At 44.0% G+C, this 25,715-nt stretch overlaps 1 protein-coding gene across 2 annotated transcripts in view; it reads right to left on the bottom strand.

Annotated features, from left to right (window-relative positions):
* Window positions 1-23,312, bottom strand: part of LOC132870477 (GTPase IMAP family member 7-like) — a 29,581-nt gene extending 6,269 nt beyond the window's left edge. For both annotated transcript variants that reach the window (XM_060904120.1, XM_060904121.1), the window contains exons 1-2: window positions 23,227-23,312; window positions 22,583-22,651 (exon numbers count right to left, since the gene is read on the bottom strand). In XM_060904120.1, coding sequence (XP_060760103.1) covers window positions 22,583-22,651; window positions 23,227-23,239 — 82 coding nt within the window. In that variant the 5' untranslated portion in view covers window positions 23,240-23,312. The remainder of the gene's footprint in view (window positions 1-22,582; window positions 22,652-23,226) is intronic.
* Window positions 23,313-25,715: the final 2,403 nt, after the last annotated feature.

The following is a 25,715-nucleotide window of genomic DNA, read 5'->3' as shown; positions in this document are numbered from 1 at the left end:
ACTGTTAATGTTGTAGTCATGTTGTCTGTTGTTGCCCAGATGGGGATGAGTTCCCTTTTGAGTCTGGTTCCTCTCGAGGTTTCTTCCTCATGGCGTCTGAGGGAGTTTTTCCTTGCCACCGTCGCCACAGGCTTCATCATTGGGGATAGATTAGGGATAAAATTAGCTCATGTTTTAAGTCGTTCAAATTCTGTAAAGCTGCTTTGCGACAATGTTTATTGTTAAAAGCGCTATACAAATAAACTTGACTTAAATCCTTGCTTCTGATTGGGTTATGGTTTTAAAAGAACATTTCACAAAGAAATAAAATGCCATTGTAAAGAAGGGGAGGGGCATGTGCCCAGAACCATTTTCTTTTCTGCATTTCTTTTGCATTGAGAAACCAGCAATAAAGATTATTTTTCCCTGCTTGGATCCAAACGAGTGAGTGTTTTTCTTTTTTCCACCACAATGGCACGGTTCCGCTATGATATGTGCGGAGTAGTCAACAGGTGGCGCGCGCGTCACTGGGTCATTCAACAATGTCAACAACGGTGAACGCCGCACAGCCCAAACCAACAAAAGTAAAATGTTTATTCAGGGTTTATTGTGGTTTGTTTTAAGTTTAATAACATCTTGTAAATTTTAAAGATACGGAGCCATCAAGTAAATGTTTTTCGTGATGAAAATAGTCTGTTAAATCGTCAATTTGATCATTTCTGTCACTGTGAGTGTAACCCCTGGACTCCTTGACATTAGTTGATTAGAGTGATATTTGCAGGAAATGGACATGTCCAATTTCATTTCTGTTTGCATTGGTGTTTGGTGTTTTAACATATACTTACTGAAGAGGCTCATAATTTATATTCCCAACTCAAAACATCCTCAAAACATTGAAAGTTTTCAAGGAATATGAGGGATATTATTATTGGGTAGGTTTTAGGAATTGGGCTATGAACCAGAGTTAGGATGTTATGCTGGTATTTAGACATCTCATCTCATCTCATTATCTGTAGCCGCTTTATCCTGTTCTACAGGGTCGCAGGCAAGCTGGAGCCTATCCCAGCTGACTACGGGCGAAAGGCGGGGTTCACCCTGGACAAGTCGCCAGGTCATCACAGGGCTGACACATAGACACAGACAACCATTCACACTCACATTCACACCTACGCTCAATTTAGAGTCACCAGTTAACCTAACCTGCATGTCTTTGGACTGTGGGGGAAACCGGAGCACCCGGAGGAAACCCACGCGGACACGGGGAGAACATGCAAACTCCACACAGAAAGGCCCTCACCAGCCACGGGGCTCGAACCCGGACCTTCTTGCTGTGAGGCGACAGCGCTAACCACTACACCACTGTGCCGCCCCGTATTTAGACATCAACTTCTCAAATATTTGGGGATTGACAATTTGAAATGTTTGAAAACTCACGAGGACTCATGCATTACTGAATGCTGTGATTGTTTCAACTAATTGAACTTGCATGTCCATGCATTCTCTCCACATTCTCCATAACCGCAGGCAATCTCGAGGGATTCCCCCATTTGTGGTGTATACAAATATACTTTGATGGTCCGTAATCGGTGAAAACAAACACGTGCAGACCCTGTTTTAAGCTTATATCAACCAGTATTGGTTATGTATCAATGATGGGTTATGAAAGATTGTAACGCCCCACTTAAGAACTTATTTGGTTGTTCGACACACATTGACTGTTTAAAATATATATAAATATCCTGCAAATATCACTCTAACATGTTTAACATGCACTGCCCCCAATCAACTGATATCCGAGTAGATCTATAGATTTTGGAGCTTAACATACAAGTATAATTAGATCAAAATTCCACATGGTATATCTATATTATTATTCCCCATCATTATATATTTGTTTTTTTCCCCATCATCAGTGATCACTAAAGTTACGCGGTTACCCAGACCACAAGCCCTAACTTAAGCACAATAATGGATGTGGCATGGGCGATAATTCGTGCATTTGTACGTTTGACAACATTTTATAAGCGTCGATTCCAGTTAAACGTCAATAAAATTTATTAATTCTATCTTATTTCAGCGAAACGTTATACAAACCAATGTCATAGTGAGTATTGTTTTGGCTGGGAACGACCCAGAAGTGGAGGTGATCACAGTGCCACCTGCTGAATACAGCTAAAATGTTGGGATAGCGGAACCGTGCCATTTTGGCGTAGTCGGCAGGATCCTATGCACAGTGGGGAATTTATTTTCCTGGTTAGAGGTGATCTGTGTTTGCAGTCCACACACCAAGTGAGGCAAAGAAGACAGAAAGGGGGAAAAAAGATAAATTATTTTTTTTTAAAAAGGGAAAAAAAGAAGTTCACCACTGCTGCTAGGACCAAACAATTTGGTGAGAGAAAAATTCTTGCATTTTATTTTTGACTAAAATTACTAATTTATTACTCTGCTGATCTGGAATGGGGAAGGATTGTAGTGCAGAATCTTGAATTGCGTAGTGGTGCATGTAGTGTGTGTGTGTGTGTGTGTGTGTGTGTGTGTGGTGTCTGCGATCATACTAGGACCTGACATGTGGCATACCGTGCACCAGTACAGGCTACCCTGCTCGGATGGAGTGTGTACTGTGCAGCACAAGCAGTTACACATTATAAACTAATCCTTGTGCAGGTTCTTTGGCAAACCAAGCAGCATTCCTTCTTAAACCCTGTGGCGATGAAGGGATTACAACAAGGACAGGTGGAGGATGTCACTGGCAGTCCCTAGAATGAACTTTGCACATATGTAGGTGGTGGAAGGTAGATGGCCGTCTCTTGTAACGCCTACAAGCAAGTGTGAGATTCAAGTCCTCCTTTTATGACAAAGCAGCCCTTTTCAGCATGACGCTGCTTTCCTCTGTACGAGGAGGGTTAAGAAAATGCGACCTAAAAATTGTTTGCTCATGTTCTACCATGGGCGGCACGGTGGTGTAGTGGTTAGCGCTGTCGCCTCACAGCAAGAAGGTCCTGGGTTCGAGCCCCGTGGCCGGCGAGGGCCTTTCTGTGCGGAGTTTGCATGTTCTCCCCGTGTCCGCGTGGGTTTCCTCCGGGTGCTCCGGTTTCCCCCACAGTCCAAAGACATGCAGGTTAGGTTAACTGGTGACTCTAAATTGAGCGTAGGTGTGAATGGTTGTCTGTGTCTATGTGTCAGCCCTGTGATGACCTGGCGACTTGTCCAGGGTGTACCCCGCCTTTCGCCCGTAGTCAGCTGGGATAGGCTCCAGCTCGCCTGCGACCCTGTAGAAGGATAAAGCAGCTAGAGATAATGAGATGAGATGTTCTACCATGTCATTTGGTGCAAATGACTGGGCATCCATAATATACACCCACAAAATCAAATACAAAACTAAATTATCTGGAACAAACATGAAAATAGCTTCTTGGAATGTGTGAATATTACAAGACAACAGAAGAAACCCTAAGTGAAAAACTACTACAATTACACGTGTTCTATCTCATCAGAATATTAACATTGCTGCACTCTCGGAGACTAGGTTTGCCGATACTGATCAGCTGGAGGAAGTAGAGGGTGGATATATTTTTTATTGGATTGGTAAGCCTACAAATGAGAAAAGACAGTCCAGTGTAGGGTTTGCTATCAGAAATGATGTTGTATAACGTCTTGATTCTCTTCCCACAGACATAAACGATTGTCTTATGATACTCCATGTGAGAATAGGGAAGAAAAATTTCTGTACACTTATGAGCCTCTATGCTCCGACATTAAACTCGTTAGCTGAGGATAAAGAAATGTTTTACTCATGTCTTAAGAATCAAATTCTTAATTCAAATGAGTAGATCACTGAAGTGCCCTTGAGCAAGGCCCCTAACCCCAACTGCTCCCTGGGCACTGTAGCATAGCTGCCCACTGCTCTGGGTGTGTGTGTGTGTGTGTGTGTGTGTGTGTGTGTGTGTGTGTTCACTGCTTCAGATGGGTTAAATGCCTCGTCTCGTCTCGTCTCGTCTTCTTCCGCTTATCCAGGACCGGGTCGCGGAGGCAGCAGTCTAAGCATGGAAGCCCAAACTTCCCTTTCCCCAGACACCTCGGCCAGCTCCTCGGGAAGAACACCGAGGCGTTCCCAGGCCAGCCGAGAGACATAGTCCCTCCAGCGTGTCCTGGGTCTTCCCCGGGGCCTCCTCCCGGGGGGACATGCCTGGAACACCTCCCCAGGGAGGCGTCCAGGAGGCATCCGAAAAAGATGCCCGAGCCACCTCAGCTGGTTCCTCTCGATGTGGAGGAGCAGCGGCTCTACTCCGAGCTCCTCCCGAGTGACTGTGCTTCTCACCCTATCTCTAAGGGAGCGCCCAGCCACCCTGCGAAGGAAACTCATTTCAGCCGCTTGTATCCGCGATCTTGTTCTTTCTGTCATTACCCAAAGCTCATGACCATAGGTGAGAGTCGGAACGTAGATCGACCGGTAAATTGAGAGCTTCGCCTTTTGGCTCAGCTCCTTCTTCACCACGACGGACCGGTAAAGCGACCGCATCACTGCGGAGGCTGCACCGATCCGCCTGTCGATCTCACGCTCCATCCTTCCCTCACTCGTGAACAAGATCCCGAGATACTTAAACTCCTCCACTTGAGGCAGGACTTCTCCACCAACCTGGAGAGGGCAAGCCACCCTTTTCCGGTCGAGAACCATGGCCTCGGACTTGGAGGTGCTGATTCTCATCCCAGCCGCTTCACACTCGACTGCAAACCGCCCCAGTGCATGCTGAAGGTCCTGGTTTGAAGAAGCCAACAGGACAACATCATCCGCAAAAAGCAGAGATGAAATCCTGTGGTTCCCAAACAGGATTCCTTCCGGCCCCTGGCTGCGCCTAGAAATTCTGTCCATAAAAATTATGAACAGAACCGGTGACAAAGGGCAGCCCTGACGGAGTCCAACATGCACTGGGAACAGGTCTGACTTACTGCCGGCAATGCGAACCAGACTCCTGCTCCGTTCGTACAGGGACCGGACAGCCCTTAGCAAAGAGCCCCGAACCCCATACTCCCGAAGCACCCCCCACAGAATACCACGGGGGACACGGTCGAATGCCTTCTCCAGATCCACAAAGCACATGTGGACTGGTTGGGCAAACTCCCATGAACCCTCGAGCACCCTATGAAGGGTATAGAGCTGGTCCAGTGTTCCGCGACCAGGACGAAAACCGCATTGTTCCTCCTGGATCCGAGGTTCGACTATCGGTCGAATTCTCCTCTCCAGTACCCTGGAGTAAACTTTCCCTGGGAGGCTGAGAAGTGTGATTCCCCTATAATTGGAGCACACTCTCCGGTCCCCTTTCTTAAAAAGAGGGACCACCACCCCAGTCTGCCACTCCAGAGGCACTGTCCCCGACCGCCACGCGATGTTGCAGAGGCGTGTCAACCAAGACAGCCCCACAACATCCAGAGACTTGAGATACTCAGGGCGGATCTCATCCACCCCCGGTGCCTTGCCACCGAGGAGCTTGCAAACCACCTCAGTGACTTCGGCTTGGGTAATGGACGAGTCCACCTCTGAGTCATCAGCCTCAGTCTCCTCAGTGGAAGACATGACGGTGGGATTGAGGAGATCCTCAAAGTATTCCTTCCACCGCCCGACAATGTCCCCAGTCGAGGTCAACAGCTCCCCACCCGCACTGTAAACAGTGTTGGCAGAGTACTGCTTCCCCCTCCTGAGGCGCCGGACGGTTTGCCAGAATTTCTTCGAGGCCGACCGATAGTCCTTCTCCATGGCCTCCCCGAACTCCTCCCAGTTCCGAGTTTTTGCCTCCGCAACTGCCCGAGCTGCAGCACGCCTGGCCTGCCGATACCCGTCGGCTGCCTCAGGAGTCCCGGAGGTCAACATGGCCCGATAGGACTCCTTCTTCAGCTTGACGGCATCCCTTACTTCCGGTGTCCACCACCGGGTTCGGGGATTGCCGCCACGACAGGCACCGGAGACCTTGCGGCCACAGCTCCGAACAGCTGCGTCCACAATGGAGGTAGAGAACATGGTCCACTCAGACTCAATGTCCCCCGCCTCCCTCGGAAGCTGGGAAAAGCTCTCCCGGAGGTGGGAGTTAAAGACCTCCCCAACAGAGTGCTCGGCCAGACGTTCCCAGCAGACCCTCACCATACGTTTGGGCCTGCCAGGTCTGTCCAGCTTCCTCCTCCGCCAGCGGATCCAACTCACCACCAGGTGGTGATCAGTTGACAACTCAGCCCCTCTCTTCACCCGAGTGTCCAAGACATAGGGTCGGAGATCAGATGACACGACTACAAAGTCGATCATCGACCTCCGACCTAAGGTGTCCTGGTGCCACGTGCACTTATGGACACCCCTATGCTCGAACATGGTGTTCGTTATGGACAAACTGTGACTAGCACAGAAGTCCAATAACAAAACACCACTCGGGTTCAGATCGGGGAGGCCGTTCCTCCCAACCACGCCCCTCCAGGTGTCACTGTCATCGCCCACGTGAGCATTGAAGTCCCCCAGTAGCACAATGGAGTCCCCAGTCTGAGCACCCCTCAGTACCTCTCCCAGGGACTCCAAGAAGGCCGGATACTCTATACTGCTATTTGGCCCGTAGGCACAAACAACAGCAAGAGCCCTCTCCCCAATCCGAAGGCGCAGAGAGGCGACCCTCTCGTTCACTGGGGTAAACTCCAACACATGGCGGCTGAGCTGGGGAGCTATAAGGAAGCCCACACCAGCCCGCCGCCGCTCACCATGGGCGACTCCAGAGAAGTGGAAAGTCCAGCCCCTCTCGAGGAGCTGGGTTCCAGAGCCCAAGCTGTGCGTGGAGGTGAGCCCGACTATCTCTAGCCGGTACCTCTCAACCTCCCGCACAAGCTCAGGCTCCTTCCCCCCCAGCGAAGTGACATTCCATGTCCCAACAGCCAGCCGCTGTGTCCGGGGGTCAGGTCGTCGAGGCCCCTGCCTTCGACTGCCACCCAATCCACACTGCACCAAACCCCTACTGCTACCTCTGTGGGTGGTGAACCCACAGGAGGTGGGTTAAATGCAGAGGAGGAATTTCACTGTGCTTGAGTGTACATGTGACAAATAAAAGCTGCTTCTTCTCTTCTTCTTTTTCTGTAGGTGCTCTATCAAGAGTGAAATGTTTGCTTTTTTAAATGTGTTGAGAAAAAGCTACAATTTCCATGTGATGCACTTAATTTTTCAGATGACTGTATATGGAATTATGTAATAAACAAAAGAAGTGTTAAAAAACTAAATCGGTTTATTTGGGTAAATCCACCTCAAATCAACAGATTTCAGAAAATGTTCCTGATTGACCATCTCCGATTTGCTTCATATTTTCACAAACTAATGTTATTATTCCCAGTAAATGCCAGACAACATTTCAGTCTTATATCTTTATTAGTTTTTGAGATATTCGGGCTTTTACTGTAAAAATGAGTGGTATAGAAGAAGATGCTAAGTTCAGTAAGTCATTACTTTTGAACTATTTATGCTAGATGCATGAAATTTTCAGGAGTTGTTCTTAGGTACTAGGTGTCTTTAACTACTATAAAAGAAGATCCACAGTTGCATATTTGTCAGTTTATAGCTTGCTGAAAACAGTTTAAAAAAAAAAAACTCATTTGTGCTTTGGAGCATTTTTGGCCCTCTGTATTTCCACACTGAAGCGCATCAGATCTTTCAAATTTTGGTATTTATTTCTCATGTTGTAGTACTATTTTGGTGACTAAGTATTTTTCTAAAAGAAATAACATTTTCTGATTTTATGAGACATTAAAAATGGGGGAAAAATCATTTCATGTGTATATTTCAAATGCATATTGCTCATGTATGATAAGGTCTACCATAAAAATAATTAAAGCACTGGAAAGAGCATCCATCCATCCATTATCTGTAGCTGCTTTATCCTGTTCTACAGGGTCGCAGGCAAGCTGGAGCCTATCCCAGCTGACTACGGGCGAAAGGCGGGGTACACCCTGGACAAGTCGCCAGGTCATCACAGGGCTGACACATAGACACAGACAACCATTCACACTCACATTCACACCTACGCTCAATTTAGAGTCACCAGTTAACCTAACCTGCATGTCTTCGATTTATACTGTCGCTTTCATTTTTGTACTTTTCACTTTCGCTTTCCTTTTTCCGTTTTTTTTCCCGTTTTTTTCTCCTTCTTTTTTCGGAAGAACGCCGAGACCGGAAGCTTTCTTTTTCTCTCCTCCTGTGTAAAGTCCACAAGCGGAGGCCATCTGATCTGCTTTAATATCAACAGATCTTCATTTAAGGTACGTGAATCTTTTCATCATGGCACACCTTCAGCCTGTTCAGTGTGCTGAGTGCAGGATGTTTAGTCATTCTTCCTCTGTCGCTAGCGATAGCTTTATTAGCTTTATTTGTGATAAGTGCAGATTAGTTAGCTCTCTGACGGAGAAGATTTCAGTGCTAGAAGCGCGTGTCCAGGCTTTAGAGCAGGTTAGTGAGCGTGAGAACAGTGTAGTTTCTGTTAGGGAAAGTCTGGACGCCCTAGGTGGAGTTAGCAATCCCCCAACTCCGGCATTAGAGCCCTTACAGCGGGGCGAATGGGTGACGGCTCGGCGGCATAAGCGTAGAGCCAAAGCTACCGCAGAGGCTCGCCCACGGGAGCACCACTCCTCTCCGCGTCACGTGTCGAACAGGTTTGCTCTCCTTAGTGATGCACCCACTGAGAAACCTGAAAGAGCTCTGGTTATAGGGGACTCTATCATACGGCACGTGAAATTAGCTCAGCCTTTAGGGGCACCAGCAGCTTTAGTCAGGTGTATACCGGGAGCCAGGGCGCCGGACATAGCAGGTAATCTTAGGGTCCTAGGCAAGCACAGGTTCTCAAAGATAGTTATCCATGCAGGAGCTAATTATATACGCCTTCGTCAGTCTGAGGTTACTAAGAGTAACTTTGTAGAGGTGTTTAAATTAGCGAAGGCGATGTCCGATGCTGTAGTATGCTCTGGCCCCATCCCAATGCGGCGTGGCGATGTAGCTTACAGCAGGTTATGGTCGCTGAACTGCTGGCTGTCCAGGTGGTGCTCTGAAAACAGTGTGGGCTCTATAGATAATTGGGCTAATTTTGAGGGCACTGCTGGCCTGTTAGGGCGGGACGGTATCCATCCCACTCGGGAAGGTGCTGCTCTCATTTCCTGCAGCATAGGTCATAGTCTCAGAACAGGCCTAGTTAATTTCTGACAATCCAGAGCCAAGGCCAGGGAGCAGACGAACAGGCTAAACCGACTGTCTGCTAGCTGCACAGAGTCGTCACTCAGGGCCCACTACATCGAGACTGTGTCTGTTCCCCGAGCTCAACAAAAAGGTAGAAATTTTCAGAGAGTTTGTTCCAGTAACCTAATCAATATAAAATTAGATCAGACTGACTGTACAGCTGCTGCCAGCACCTTTGATCTAAAGGTGGGGCTATTAAATATTAGATCTCTTACATCTAAAGCGCTAATGGTTAATGAACTCATTACTGATCAGGAGTTTAATGTACCGTGTTTAACAGAAACATGGATTAAGCCAAATGAATATATAGCATTAAATGAAGCGAGTCCTCCTGGATACAGTTATATACACCAGCCTCGTCTAACTGGCAGAGGAGGAGGTGTCGCGGTTATTTATAACGATTATCTAGGTGTAACACACAAACCTGGTTATAAATTTAATACATTTGAAGTTCTTCATACTCATATAATGTATGTAGCCTCGAAAAATAAGTCTACCCAGTTAATTCCATTGCTTATTATTTACAGGCCCCCGGGGCCATATTGAGTTTCTTTCTGAATTTGCAGATTTTATCTCAGATTTGGTTATTTCCTTAGACAAAGCTTTAGTTGTCGGAGATTTTAATATTCACTTTGATAACCCAGAAGACCCTTTAAAAACAGCGTTTGTGTCCATCTTAGATTCAGTCGGGATTAAGCAGAATGTCATAGGACCGACCCATAATGGTGGTCACACCCTTGATCTAATACTAACATTCAGATTAAACGTAGACAATATAGTCATACTTCCACAGTCTGAAGTTATCTCAGATCATTGTCTCATCTCATTCAAAATATGTCTGAGTAATAATATATGCACCTCACCACGCTACTGTATTAAACGTACTTTCACGTCAACTACTGCACAGAGCTTTATAAATGATCTCCCAGAGCTGTCAACTTTGATTGGGTCACTGTCAGCCCCTGCAGAACTCGATCAGGCAACTGAATGCTTAGAGTCAACATTCCGCCATACTTTAGATAATGTAGCTCCTCTAAAAAGGAAAATGGTCAGAGACAAAAAATTAGCACCCTGGTATAATGATGACACTCGCACATTAAAACAGACCACTCGAAAATTGGAACGTAAATGGCGTCAAACAAAATTGGTAGTGTTCAAATTGGCGTGGAAGGAGAGCTTCCTGAAGTATAGAAAAGCTCTTAGTGCTGCGAGATCAACATATCTCTCCTCCCTAATAGAAGATAACAAAAATAATCCTAGATTCCTATTTAATACTGTAGCAAAATTAACCAGGAATAAGTCCACTATAGACACATGCACACCTGCAGTATGTAGTAGCAACGACTTCATGAATTTTTTTAATGACAAAATTGAGAATATCCGACAAAAAATTCAAACTACTAATTTAAGGTTAGACAATGAAAGTGACCTTGTAGTTAACAATATAACTGTATCAGATCATCAGTTAGAATGTTTTACTCCCCTAAAAGAAACTGAATTACTTTCATTAATCTCTACATCAAAAGCCTCAACTTGCGTACTAGATCCCTTACCGACACATCTATTCAAACAGATAATGCCTGGAGTAATTGAACCGCTTCTAAAAATAATAACTTCTTCTCTTACGATTGGCTATGTACCCAAATCCTTTAAACTAGCAGTTATCAAACCCCTGATTAAAAAACCTGACCTTGATCCCTGTCAGCTGTCCAATTATCGGCCAATATCAAACCTCCCCTTTATCTCCAAGATCCTTGAAAAAGCTGTGGCACAGCAGTTATGCTCATATTTACATAGGAATAACATCCATGAAATGTATCAGTCAGGATTTAGACCTCATCATAGCACAGAGACAGCACTGGTTAAAGTAGTAAACGACCTACTGTTGGCGTCTGATCAGGGCTGTGTCTCGCTACTTGTGTTGCTTGACCTTAGTGCAGCATTTGATACCATTGATCATTCCATTCTTCTGGATAGACTAGAAAATGTTGTGGGAGTTAAGGGAATGGCCCTCTCCTGGCTCAGGTCTTATCTAACTGATCGTTATCAGTATGTTGATATAAATGGTGATATTTCTAGACGTACCGAGGTAAAGTTTGGTGTTCCACAAGGTTCTGTCTTGGGTCCACTGCTTTTTTCTCTATATATGTTACCTCTGGGCGATATTATTCGTAAACATTGTATTAGTTTCCACTGTTATGCTGATGACACACAGTTGTATGTCTCTGCAAAACCTGATGAGAGACACCAGCTTAATAAAATTGAGGAATGTGTTAAGGACATTAGACACTGGATGCTTATAAATTTCCTTCTGCTTAACTCTGACAAGACTGAAGTACTTGTGCTAGGACCACATACAGCTAGAAGTAAGTTTTCTGATTACACAGTAACTCTGGATGGCCTTTCTGTTTCTTCACGTGCAGCAGTAAAAGACCTCGGAGTGATTATTGACCCCAGTCTTTCATTCGAAACTCACATTGATAACATCACCCGGATAGCTTTCTTTCATCTCAGAAATATTGCAAAGATAAGAAATTTAATGTCATTGCATGATGCAGAAAAACTAGTCCATGCTTTCGTTACCTCCAGGTTGGATTATTGTAATGCCTTACTGTCTGGATGTTCCAATAAGTGCATAAACAAGCTCCAGTTAGTTCAAAATGCAGCAGCAAGAGTCCTTACTAGAACTAGAAAATATGACCACATCACGCCTGTCTTATCCACACTGCATTGGCTCCCAATCAAATTTCGTATTGATTATAAAATACTACTATTGACCTTTAAAGCACTAAATGGTCTCGCACCACAGTACCTGAGTGAACTTCTGCTCCTCTATGACCCGCCACGCCTACTTAGATCAAAAGGTGCAGGCTATCTGCTGGTACCTCGTATAGTGAAGGCTACATCAGGGGGCAGAGCCTTTTCTTACAAAGCCCCAATGTTATGGAACAGCCTTCCAAGTAATGTTCGGGAATCAGACACAGTCTCAGCATTTAAGTCTAGGCTGAAAACATATCTGTTTAGTCAAGCCTTTTGTTAATGGTATTTATGAGGTAAAGGAGTAGATCTGGAGGGTCCTCAGACATAGAGTGTTTTGGTAAACTGGGATGTATGGATGCTGTCAGTCCCCACTCGCTTGCTCACTCGAGTTTGTTGACGGTGCAGTGGCTGGCTGCGCTATGTCCCGGGGCTCCCTCATGCCTGTGTTACCTTCTGGCTCTCTCCTTTTAGTTATGCTGTCATAGTTAGTTGCCGGAGTCCCTGCTTGTACTCGGTGCAATATGTATACTGTTCCTACTTATTCAGGTGACATTGGGCATACCTAACCACCTGTGTTTTCTTTCTCTCCCCCCCCCACTCCAAATCTGTCCCTCTGAGTTACATGGAGTCAACAGGAAATCTTTTGGTGGAGACGGTGGGGACCTCGACTGGCTATCGTAGCCTGCAGGGAATCGGCCGTCAGACATTCTGTCGCTTGTCCCAGACCCGGTGAAATGTAACTGAATTGTCTTGGCCAGGCCTAAGGGTCCCATCTGCATCTCATCATTGCTGAGGAGTGTGCTCCCATCACCTAATCAAGCATCCAGCCAGAGCAGACCTGCTTGATCCATCCTGGTGCCCTGTGTCTGGTCGGAGTTTTATCACCCCACTCCTGTGAAGGACGGCCCCATGAGGACAGTTGAGGGTTATACCTGTTAAAACTGTTAATATTATAGTCAGGCTGTCTGTTGTTGCCCAAATGAGGATGGGTTCCCTTTTGAGTCTGGTTCCTCTCGAGGTTTCTTCCTCATGTCGTCTGAGGGAGTTTTTCCTTGCCACCGTCGCCACAGGCTTGCTCATTGGGGATAGATTAGGGATAAAATTAGCTCATGTTTTAAGTCGTTCAAATTCTGTAAAGCTGCTTTGCGACAATGTTTATTGTTAAAAGCGCTGTACAAATAAACTTGATTTGATTTGATTTGATTTGATCTTTGGACTATGGGGGAAACCGGAGCACCCAGAGGAAACCCACGCGGACACGGGGAGAACATGCAAACTCTGCACAGCAGACCTGGGCATTTTATGGCCCGCGGGCTGTGTCCAGCCCTTTGGTTCATTCTGACCGGCCTGTGTAAGGTTAATTAGAAATTACAAAATAAACGTATTTTCTAATTTTACCTCATGCATGGACTGAATGTGCATTGCTTTTATTTTGAAGTTGTGTTCAACAAAAACGCAATGCGCGTGACATGAACATGACATGAAATCCCACGAAACCTAATCCCGCGATAACTACTTCCGTAATTTGTCCAGACCAACCACAAACTTGTACGTCATCCTTCAAATGGTCCAGCCAATCACGTAGTGTGACGTCACCAGCAGGCGCCGGAGCCAATCTGTAGATCTGATACCTACACCGAATCAATGTTGTTGTAAGCAGGTCACAAGAAGACTTTAGCCCCCAAAATGTCCACAAAAAGAAGAAAGGTACCGTAGATGCAGCAACCAAGACCAGCTTTGTGCTTTCCCACAAAATCGCTAAAAACAGTAAGCCATTCTCGGAAGGGGAATTTGTGAAAGAGTGCTTGGTGGACTCTGCAGCGCTAATATGTCCTGAAAAAAAACAAGCATTTGAGCAAATCCCGCTGTCCAGGCGAACCGTGACCAGAAGGATCGAGGACATTGTGGGAAATCTGGAGCTTCAGCTGCAACATGAAGTGCCAAGTTTTGACTTTTTTTTTTTTTTTTTGCAAAGGCATCCCAGAGCTCTCAGATGAGGACTGGATGGCAGATTTTGCATTTGTTGTTGATGTGACTGCATTGATGACTGCACTGAACACCAAACTTTTATATATAGTGCATCTCAAAAATTAGAATATTGTGAAAAAGTTCAATATTTTCCATCAGTTATTTAAGAAAGTGAAAATGTTATATATTATAGACTCATTACACATAAACTAAAATGTTTCAAGCATTTTTCTATTTTAATTTTAATCAGTATGGCATACAGTACAAAAACATTAAAAAAAACATCTCAAAATATTAGAATATTTCATTTTGAGTAAAACAGTATGAACACAGTGTATCTCTCGGTCTAGTTCAGTACACACAACCACAATCATGGGGAAGACTGCTGACTTGACTGTTGTCCAGAAGATGATCACTGATACCCTCCACAAGGAGGGTAAGCCACAAAAGGTCATTGCTGAAAAGGGTGGCTGGAAAAGGTGCACAAGCAACAGGGATGGCCGCAGTCTTGAGAGGATTGTCAAGAAAAGTTGATTCAAGAACTTGGGGGAGCTTCACAAGGAGTGGACTGAGGCTGGTGTCAGTGTATCAAGACCCATCACGAACAGACATCTTCAAGAAAGGGGATACAACTTTCGCATTCCTAATATCAAGCTACTCCTGAGCCAGAGACAATGTCAGAAGTGTCTTATCTGGGCTAAGGAGAGAAAGAAATGGACCGTTGCTCAGTGGTCCAAAGTCCTCTTTTCAGATGAAAGTACATTTTGGATTTAATTTGGAAAGCACGGTTCTAGAGTCTGGAGGAAGAGTGGAGAGGCTCAGAATCCAAGGTGTTTGAAGCCCAGTGTGAAGTTTCCACAGTCTGTGATGATTTGGGGTGCCATGTCATCTGCTGGTGTTGGTCCAATGTATTTTATCAAGTCCAAAGTCAACACAGCCATCTACCAGGAGATTTTAGAGCACTTCATGCTTCCATCTGCTGACAAGCTTTTTGGAGATGCTGATTTCCTTTTCCAGCAGGACTTAGCACCTACCCACAGTGTCAAAACTACTACCAAATGGTTTGCTGACCATGATATTACTGTGTTTGATTGGCCAGCCAACTCGCCTGACCTGAACCCCATAGAGAATCTATGGGGTAAAGGAGCCCCAACCAAGTATTGAGTGTATAAATGAATATACTTTTCAGAAGTTGGACATTTCTGTATTGTAAATCCTTTTTTTGATTGATCTTAGGGAATATTCTAATAATTTGAGATACTGGATTTCTGATTTTCATGAGCTATAAGCCATAATCATCAAAATTAAAACAAAAAAGGCTTTAAATATTTCACTTTACATGCAATGAATATAGAATATATGAAAGTTTACCTTTTTGAATTAAATTATGAAAAAAGGAACTTTTTCATGGTATTCTAATTTTTTGAGATGCACTAGTGTGTGTGTGTGTGTGTGTGTATATATATATATATATATATATATATATATATATATATATATATATATATATATATATATATAAAATTATGGCATGCCGTTCAGGAAATTAATCTTTGAATATATTGAATGAAACTCTGAATATATGGAATGAAACTGAATATATTGAATGAAACTCTGAATATATGGAATGAAACTCTGAATATATGGAATGAAACCCTGAATATATGGATTGAAACCCTGAATATATGGATTGAAACCCTGAATATATGGAGTGAAACTCTGAATATATGGAATGAAACCCTGAATATATGGATTGAAACCCTGAATATATGGAATGAAACCCTGAATATATGGATTGAAACCCTGAATATATGGAATGAAACCCTGAATATATGGAGTGAAACCCTGAATATATGGAATGAAACTCTGAATATATGGATTGAAACCCTGAATATATGGAATGAAACCCTGAATATATGGAATGAAACCCTGAATATATGGAATGAAACTCTGAATATATGGAATGAAACTCTGAATATATTGATTGAAACTCTGAATATATGGAACGAAACTTGGCTGACGTCATGAAGGCACTGCCGCCGTCCTGCAGCAAAAATGAGTCAGTTGGCTCGGGATTTGGTTGCGGCTATTTTAAACAATAAAGACATTGTTAACACTCTGGCGAATGCTTGTGGTTTTATTAGTGTTTACTTCTTTTATGTGCAACGAAGCTACGGTGACAAAGTCATTTCCCTCGTGGATCATATTTGTATAACGGTATTTTCTGTATATAAAACTAATTTGTAAATTTTGTTTGAGTTTTACAGCGTTTCTCAATATACTCTAATACTCTCCTCTGAGTCAGAGTTTTTCTTGGGACCTGTTGTCTATCTGCCGAGCTGTGGGAGTGGGGGCAGAATACAAAGTTTCATTCCATATATTCAGGGTTTCATTCCATATATTCAAAGATTAATTTCCTAAATGGCATGGCATGCCATATATATATATATATATATATATATATATATATATATATATATATATCAGCTGGATAGTACAGTGGTAATGCTCACTGACTATGACACAGGAGATCGGGGTTCGAATCCCGGTCAGGGCAAAACATCATCCAGTAAGGGTCCTTAGGCAAGTTTCGTTCATGTTGACGTCAGCCAAGTTTCATTCCATATATTCAGCCTACCTCAGGAATGAGTGAAGACATAACTGATAGAGTCATACCGGCTCAGACATCGCCCGGGTCAACAAGGTCTGCGTCGGTTGCTAGGGAACCAGGGCAAACTGATGAGAAATGGGCTACTGGAACAAGACATCGATGGACGAGGACAGAAAAAACGGAGTTGCTGGAATGCTACTATACAAGCAATCCCAGAGAGAGGGGATACATGCAGCGAATGTGGGACCATTGGATACTTCGAAACCCACAATCAGCTATTAGCTATTAGCCCAGTGTTCCAACATCCGTAATCGAAATCTACTATCACAACTAGAGATTAATGAAATACAACAACGGCAAGGGGGAGACAGGTCAGCGGGGAGATGTCATCATCCCCACAACCAGAAATTGGGTACCAAGCCCCAACACCTAACAGCCTCAACACAAGAGCTGCTGACCTGAGAAGGAAGATCGTGACCCAACTGGAAACCTGGAGCCCCCAACGAATACCAAAGCTGAGTTGCCAAGTACCTTCAGAAGATCTACTAGTAGATGTGAATGCTGCTCTGAAGACAATCTCCAACAGACCAACAAGCTGATACACAGTACAGCAACAGTAATCATGGAGATGCTTGGACACAAGGTGGGCTCAGGACATAACAAACAGTATCCACCATGGAAGAGACGATTAGAGGCCAAGATAAAGGCAGCATGGAGAGAAGTTAGCCAGCTAGCTGAACGCCTAGCAGCACAGATGAACCAGCTGCTGAGGGATGGAACCCACCCAGAATGGCTAACCCAAGGCAGGACAGTCCTAATCATGAACTACAGAAAGGGAACATGGTGAATAAAGGGGCACCCAGGAAGTACAACTCACTCTCCATACCAGAGGCACTCGAAACTGCCAAACAGCGACTAACAGCTCTGGCCACCCGGTTGAAGAGATACACCAAGGAGGGAGAGGCCAGAAGAATAAACAAGCTGTTCTCCACTGAACCAGCCAAGGTGTACTCTCAGTGGCAGGGGAACAACAACTGGTCAGACCCACCAAGAGCTGAGGTGGAAGTAGGAAGTACAACTCAGTACCCAGGAAGTATAACTCAAAGAAAAATACTGGAAAGACATATGGGAAAGAACGGCATCACACAACACCGATGCCCAATGGTTAAGGCCCGGTCCCACTGCACTTACGGATGCAAAGAGGATGTAAAATGTAAAAAAATCTTTGCCATCCGTTGGAAAACGCTATGCATCCGTTGTGTACTCATTGCATACGTGCTTCATACGCTCTATCCATCGAGCATCCGTCCACTGTGATTTCATCCGCGCAAAAAGTTTTGAGCTGCACAAAACTTTTAGAACGGATGAACTTTCCGCCGTGTACGATGTAAATCCGCGACATATACGAGCAACAAATGTTCTATGTCCGTTATCATCCGTTAAACGTCTGCTGTATCCTCTCTGCATCCTCTGGGCATCCTCGCAACTCACATCCACTGCAGCTGAAAATGGAAAGAGGGAGGAAAGATAAGGTACATGAAACATCTATTCATCGTTAGTAGCACGGAAATAGAAAGGATATAAGCGTATGCATCTCGTATATAAAGTATTCAAAACGGACAAAGCGTTTATATCTGGGATGTATCTCGTATATTGAGGATGTCTGGAGTATGTCTAGAGTATGTAGAAGGACAACTAGCGGACAATCGGTCTCCATCCGATATACATCCGCGCAACATCCCCTTCATTTCCGTTAGGCGTACGTGATGCATCCGCTCTTTCTGCTATGCATCTGCTTCTCAGTTATCACCGGTAACCCCTTCGGAGCTGTCATCCACTTCCATCCGCTTGGCTTCCTATGAAAATGCGTTTAACATCCCCACTATATACTACCCACGTCCATTCTTTTCCGTTCTGTTTTCGCAAATTTTCACCAATTTTGTCCATTTCTGGAGCGGATGAAAATGGATAGAGCCACCCCCGAAATTTTGCTCGTCCGCTGTGTCCTTTTTGCATACGTTTTGTGTCCATCGGCCAGTGGGACTGGGCCTTTAGTGGACCTAAGAGCTGACCACAGCAACCTCCCAGAACAAGAACCAGTAACCATCTCCATGGCAGACATCCAAGAAAGAGTGTCAAACATGAAGAGCTGGAAAGCACCAGGCCCCGATATGATCCATACGTACTGGCTGAAGAAGCTAACTGCACTCCATGAATGCCTAGCAGCACAGATGAACCAGCTGCTGAGGGATGGAACCCACCCAGAATGGCTAACCCAAGGCAGGACAGTCCTAATCATGAAGGACCCCCAGAAGGGACCCCATCCCATCCAACTACCGGCCAATTACCTGTCTCTGCACAACATGGAAGGCCCTGTCAGGCATCATTGCGGCAAAAATGAGTAAGCATGTGGCTCAATACATGAGCGAGGCACAGAAAGGGATTGGCAGTAACACCAGAGGAGCCAAGCACCAGCTACTGGTCGATAGAACAGTCGCCTGAGACTGTAAGAAGAGACAGACCAACCTGTGCACTGCCTGGATTGATTACAAGAAAGCCTACGACTCAATGCCACACACATGGATACTGGAATGTCTGGAACTGTATAAGATCAACAGGAACCTAAGGACCTTCATCCAGAACTCAATGGAAATGTGGAAGACAACCCTAGAGGCCAACTCAAAACCCTTTGCCCAAGTCAACATCAAGTGCGGCATATACCAAGGAGATGCGCTATCACCACTGCTGTTCTGCATAGGCCTGAACCCCCTCAGTCGGATCATCACGAAGAGCGGCTACGGGTACCGATTCCGTAGTGGGGCAACAATCAGCCACCTGCTCTACATGGATGACATCAAGTTGTATGCCAGGAACGAGCGAGAAATGGACTCGCTGATCCACACCACCCGGATCTACAGCGATGACATAGGGATGTCATTCGGATTGGACAAGTGTGGCCGGATGGTCTCAAAGAGAGGCAAGATGATCCGGACTGAGGGGCTTGACCTACCAGAGGGCAACATAGGTGATATCCAAGACAGCTACAAGTACCTTGGCATCCCACAGGCTAATGGAAACCATGAAGAAGCCACAAGGAAGTCAACCACAGCCAAATACCTCCAGAGAGTAAGGCAGGTCCTGAAAAGTCAGCTGAATGGTAAGAACAAGGTCCGAGCCATCAACATGTACGCACTACCAGTCATCAGATACCCCGCTGGTATCATAAACTGGCCAAAGGAGGAGATAGAAGCCACAGATATCAAGACTAGAAAGCTCCTCACCATGCATGGAGGGTTCCACCCCAAGTCCAGCACCCTGAGACTATACACTAAGCGGAAAGGAGGGAGGCCGAGGGCTAGTGAGCATCAAGACCACGGTCCAGGATGAAACATCGAAAATCCGAGAATACATCAGAAAGATGGCCCCAAAGGATGAACTGCTAAGTGAATGTCTCAGGCAGCAGAACCCTGATGAGAGTGCAGAGGAGGAGGAGGAACAGACAACCTGGAGAGACAAACCCCTACATGGCATGTACCACGTCAGATAGAGGAAGTGGCTGATATCAAGAAATCCTACCAGTGGCTGGATAATGCAGGACTGACAGACAGCACAGAGGCACTAATCATGGCAGCACAAGAACAGGCCATAAGCACAAGAGCCATAGAGGCCAGGATCTACCAGAATAGATCAGACCCAAGATGCAGACTGTGCAAAGAAGCCCCTGAAACAGTCCAGCACATAGTAGCAGGGTGTAAGATGCTAGCTGGATCAGCGTACATGGAGAGGAACAACCAAGTGGCTGGGATAGTATACAGGAACATCTGCAACCAGTATGGAATAGAAGTACCCAAGTCCCAATGGGCCACACCACAGAAGGTGGCTGAGAACAACATGGCCAAGGTTCTGTGGGACTTCAGCTTCCAGACTGACAAACAGATCCTGGCTAACCAACCGGACATAGTGGTGGTGGACAAAGAGCAGAAGAGGGTGGTGGTGATAGATGTGGCAATCCCAGCTGACGCCAACATCTGGAAGAAGGAACATGAGAAACTTGAGAAGTATCAAGGGTTGAAAGAGCAGCTGGAACGGATGTGGAAGGTCAAGGGTTGCGTGGTCCCCGTGGTAGTGGGGGCACTTGGGGCAGTAACCCCCAAACTGGGAGAGTGGCTCCAGCAAATCCCAGGAACAACATCTGAAGCCTCAGTCCAGAAGAGTGCAGTCCTAGGAACATCGAAGATACTGCGCAGAACCCTCAAACTCCCAGGCCTCTGGTAGAGGACCCGAGCTTGAGGATGACATGGATACCACCGCTTGATACCACCGCACCGATATATATATCTTTATATAAACAAACACAATTAATATTATGCAGAATTTAGTTCAGCCTTTTGGTCCGGCCCTCCACAAAATTTTCTGTTTCTCATGTGGCCCCATGGAAAAAATAACTGCCCACAGAAAGGCCCTCGTCGGCCACTGGACTCAAACCCAGGACCTTCTTGCTGTGAGGCGACAGTGCTAACCACTACACCACCGTGCCACCCTTGGAAAGAACATGTCTTCATTAATATATTCACAAAATATGAAGTTGGTAACTTGAACCAAACTACTGAGGTATCAAATACGCCATGTTTCACCACAAACAGAAATGTAAAATACAGAGCCACTGTACTTAAAATACAATCACAAAATTGTATCAGAGAACTAATATTTGTATTTTATGTCTAAATATTCACCTTATCTTTATTCTGCAAGCTTTACTATACCCAGTTCTACAATTTAAACAAACTACAGTGTCAGTAGAAGCAAAACTTCAAACATCAGCCACTGTATCTCGACAGCAAGTAGAAGCAAACAGCTATGTGCTTCTGAAGGATGCTAATAATAGCCTAATATTAAAAATTTATATGAATGTCAGTTTCCAGGTTTTATGTATTATCTGGAGTATATATCATACGCCTTGAAATGGCATTTCGGTCTGTAGCAAAACATGCGTATTTGATACCTTAATAAATATAGTTTGGGTCAAGATACCAACTTCTTATTTTGTGAATACATTAATGAAGACATGCTCTTTCCAGTGGTGTAATTATTTTTATGGTAGACCTGGTCATACATGAGCAATATACATTTGAAATATACACATGAAATGATTTTTTTTTCATTTTTAATGCCTTATGAATCAGAAAATTGTATTTCTTTTAGAAAAATACTTCATCACCAAAGTAGTATTACAACATGAGAAATAAATGCCAAAATTTGAAAGATCTGACGTGCTTCAGTGTGGAAATACAGAGGGCCAAAAATGCTCCAAAGGACAAATTTTTTTTTAACACAGTTTACAGCAAGCTATAAACTGACAACTATGCAACTGTGGATCTTCTTTTATAGTAGTTAAAGACACCTAGTACCTAAGAACAACTCCTGAAAATTTCATGCATCTAGCATGAATATTTCAAAAGTAATGACTTACTGAACTTAGCATCTTCTTCTGCACCACTCATTTTTACAGTAAAATCAGTGTCACGCCCCATTTTTAAAGCCTCAATATCTCAAAAACTAATAAAAATATAAGACTGAAATGTTGTCTGGTGTTTACTGGGAATAATAACAGTTTGTGAAAGGATGAAGCAAATCGGAGATGGTCAGTTGGGAGGCCTCCGGTGATTTCATATGGACTGACCCATTTTAGATTCTTCAGTGTACCCAGTGATTCTTCTGATGACGCTTTCCACACTATTGCCATCGTTTTAACCAGCTTCATGAGGGAGTCACGTGGATTACTTTTCAATTAACAGCTGTGTCTCGTCAAAAGTTAATTAGTGGACGAGATTCTTGCCTTCTTAATGAGCTTTGAGATCAAACAGTAAATAATAATAATACAGTAAATAGCCCTATAACACAACTGTAGTAACCCTAGTTTTTAGACTAATGAATATCACCATGAAGCAGTAATCAGCCAAAAGCTTAAAATCAATGTTATTGTGTGTGTGTGTGTGTGTGTGTGTGTGTGTGTGTGTTCTTACTGTTTGGACGCAGCCTATCAGGACTTTGTCTTCCTGATGGTCCCTCCTTTTCTCTCTCATGCTTTCCCACTAGAGAATTGAAAATGAAAATGTCCTTTATAAATCACACACACAAGCACACTCCATATTCTTCAGATTACTCTCTGGTTAGTGTGTAACTATTTTTAAGATTTTTGCAAGTCTCTTCCAAAAGTATTGGAACAACGAGGCCAGATCTTTTGCTTTACACCAAAGACATTTTGGTTCAAGATGAAGAGAGGAGTATGATATCATGGATCAGAATTCCAGCTTTCACTTCCTGATATTTACACTTTGATCCATTAAACAACTTAAGTTGAGGCAGAGACCCACTGTGAGTGATGAAGATGTTAATCAGCTTTACACTCAGCCTCCTGCTGTTTTTAAAAACTACACAATGATCCAGAACAGCAGCAGATAATAAATCCCTGATCCACCTGAGAGAGAGAGCGAGAGAGAGAGAGAGAGAGAGAGAGACTGTGTCCTGTAATGTACGCAGCAGTCGCGGGTTAAACCGAAACTAAATGTGTCTCTTTCCATTCCACAGTTTCTACATGAGTCTGATTCACACAGAGCTCAGTGTAAACATGCGCCTTTAAACACAAGGTTCTATTTTATTTCTTTACCTGATCGCGACATTTCCTGTCATCTGAACGCTGTTTATTCTTCAATCCAGTCTCGCAGTCAGGGTAAAGTCCTCCTCCAGATCAGAGTCAACTTCCTCCTCCTGAGGGGGAGCTGAGAGGGAGCTGAGCGCCACCTGGTGGCCAGACTTTCAGTTCTCCTCCACTGAGCTAGGAGTAAAAATCATTCCCCACTGTAGAGGCGAGTGAAGCCACCGTGTGGATTTGATTTGTGTGTTAAAGCGTTGTATCTGATCAAATTTGCTCCAAGAAAAGTATCTCCTGACTTTCTTCCCCTTTCATTACCTCCTCTTATTTTCTCAACTTTACTCCCATTCCTTACAGATCTTTATAGCGCTCTCCTTCACTGTTACTGTTTTTTCCCTTTTCCAGTTCAGTCTCATCATTTTTTTTTGAACAGCTCTTTTACTACTACAATTTATTTTTCCAGAGATTATTTCAGTTTTTCTTTGTACAGGAAATCGTATATCGGACGCCGTCTGGGAAATATGCCACTGACCAGGAAATATGACCCACCCTGATTTAAGAGTACTTATCAATATACTTGCACTCAATTTAAACTAAAGTCATGGAGTTAAAACAAACAGTCGGTATGGGAATAACAGGAAAACATTAAAACTGAAACAAACACCTATGAGGAGCTTCTGAAAACACACAGGACTCAACAGGAAAACTGTGGGAATGACACAGAGGTGAATATTTTAATATTTCTCAGGTTTTCCTTGAACACTTAAAAAGCTCTAGGATGAATAATTTGGTTTAATTGTTTTAACACCAGCAGAGGAAACCTTTTGTGCTTAAATGTGTGGATTGAGTCGTTACTTTAGTGATGTTTTAGTGTTGTCAGCTGTCTATTGCTAGTGATGATGACTGCTTCATTAGGATGTGCAGAAACAGAGATGGGCCATAAGGCCCACACCAGAGCAACAGAGTTGTCCACAGTAGTGACTTTCTTTCTCCTTCCCTAACAAAGCACCTTGCACAGTAAGGTAAGACAAATGATGTCGTGACCCCATCATGTCGTCTCTCTGGACCTCCAGACCTGATGCCAAGTGGTTCACAAAAGTGCCACAGACCCAACGGGTATGGAAGTTGCCTTGCAGTGACAACTGACTTGCCAAGTGATGCCATCCATTGGCCATTTGAGTGGCTCCTCCACATGATATCTGGTGGTGTGCCATTGACCCTGTTGGGTTCATCTGCCGCATTGCACCGAAAAGCGCTCTGCTGCCAGGGCCTTATTGGTGATGTACTATTTAACCCATAGCTGGAACCCAGGCAGATGCTACCACTCCGGATCACAGCGAACTTTGGTGCAATGGGGCTTAAGGGGTAACTCCACTTTCCCCAATACTCAAGTCCTCCTGGACCTGAGACTCACCACCGGTTACAGTTTAAAGTCAGACCCAGGACAGTATAATGCATTATGGATAGAATAGAATAGAATAGAATAGAATAGAATAGAATGAAAAATTAGTATATATTCAGATAGAGTGCACATGCACAGAACAGAAGAGAACATGACAAAAAACAATAATATAGAATAGAATAGACAGTACAATATAATAGAATATATTTTAAGAGAACAAAAGGGAATATGATCAAATAGCATTTTGAAGACATAGAATATGACAAAATGCTACATATATTCTATTTAGTTTGTAGAAAAGAATAGACAGTCAGGACAATACAGCAGAATAGATTAAAAGAAAGAAGGGAATATGAGAGAAATAGAAAGCATCACGAAGACACAGAACAGAACACAACAAAACACTCCACATATTATCCATAGAACAGACAGCCATGGCAATACAGTAGAATACATCACAAGAGAAAAAAGAAGGGAACATGTCAAACTAGAACAGAATGTATCACGATGCTTTAGAATAGAATAGAATAGAATAGAATAGAATAGAATAGAACAGATGGGAATAGAATCAAAAGCATTATGGTGGTATCGAACAGAATACAACAAAAATAGTATACACATTCTATATAGAGCAGGATCGACAGCTATGATAAGGTAATAGAATATAAGAGAAAATAAGGGAATTTGACAGAATAGAGCAGAATTGAATGCATTATGATAGAATACAATAGAAAGCATAAAATATGATAAGATACATATATTCTGTATAAAACTGAGATCTCTCTCATATACACACACTCACAAAGAGAGAGAGACCAGGGCTTGGGATGAGGATTTCTCATGGGTATGATGTAGTACGTTGCTGTTCCAAGAAATGTTCCAGCCTTCGCTGTCTTTAAGTGCTGCTTGGACACCAGGTGACCCAGGCAGGGGGTGTTTTAGTGAATTTACCTTAAACAGTCTGTTTACAATTTGGACTGAATCCGAATCGATTCCAAGTCCATTCTCACATAAGGAATTTGCTTTGGTGCTTGAACAGTTAAGACAGAAGAATTTAGCAAAGACAAAAAGTAAAAAGTAGCTATATGCATATAATAAGAAA

This window comes from Neoarius graeffei, chromosome 22 (genome assembly GCF_027579695.1).
Source record: "Neoarius graeffei isolate fNeoGra1 chromosome 22, fNeoGra1.pri, whole genome shotgun sequence".
NCBI classification, from domain to species: Eukaryota; Metazoa; Chordata; class Actinopteri; order Siluriformes; family Ariidae; genus Neoarius; species Neoarius graeffei.
This window is presented reverse-complemented; position numbering and strand designations above follow the sequence as displayed.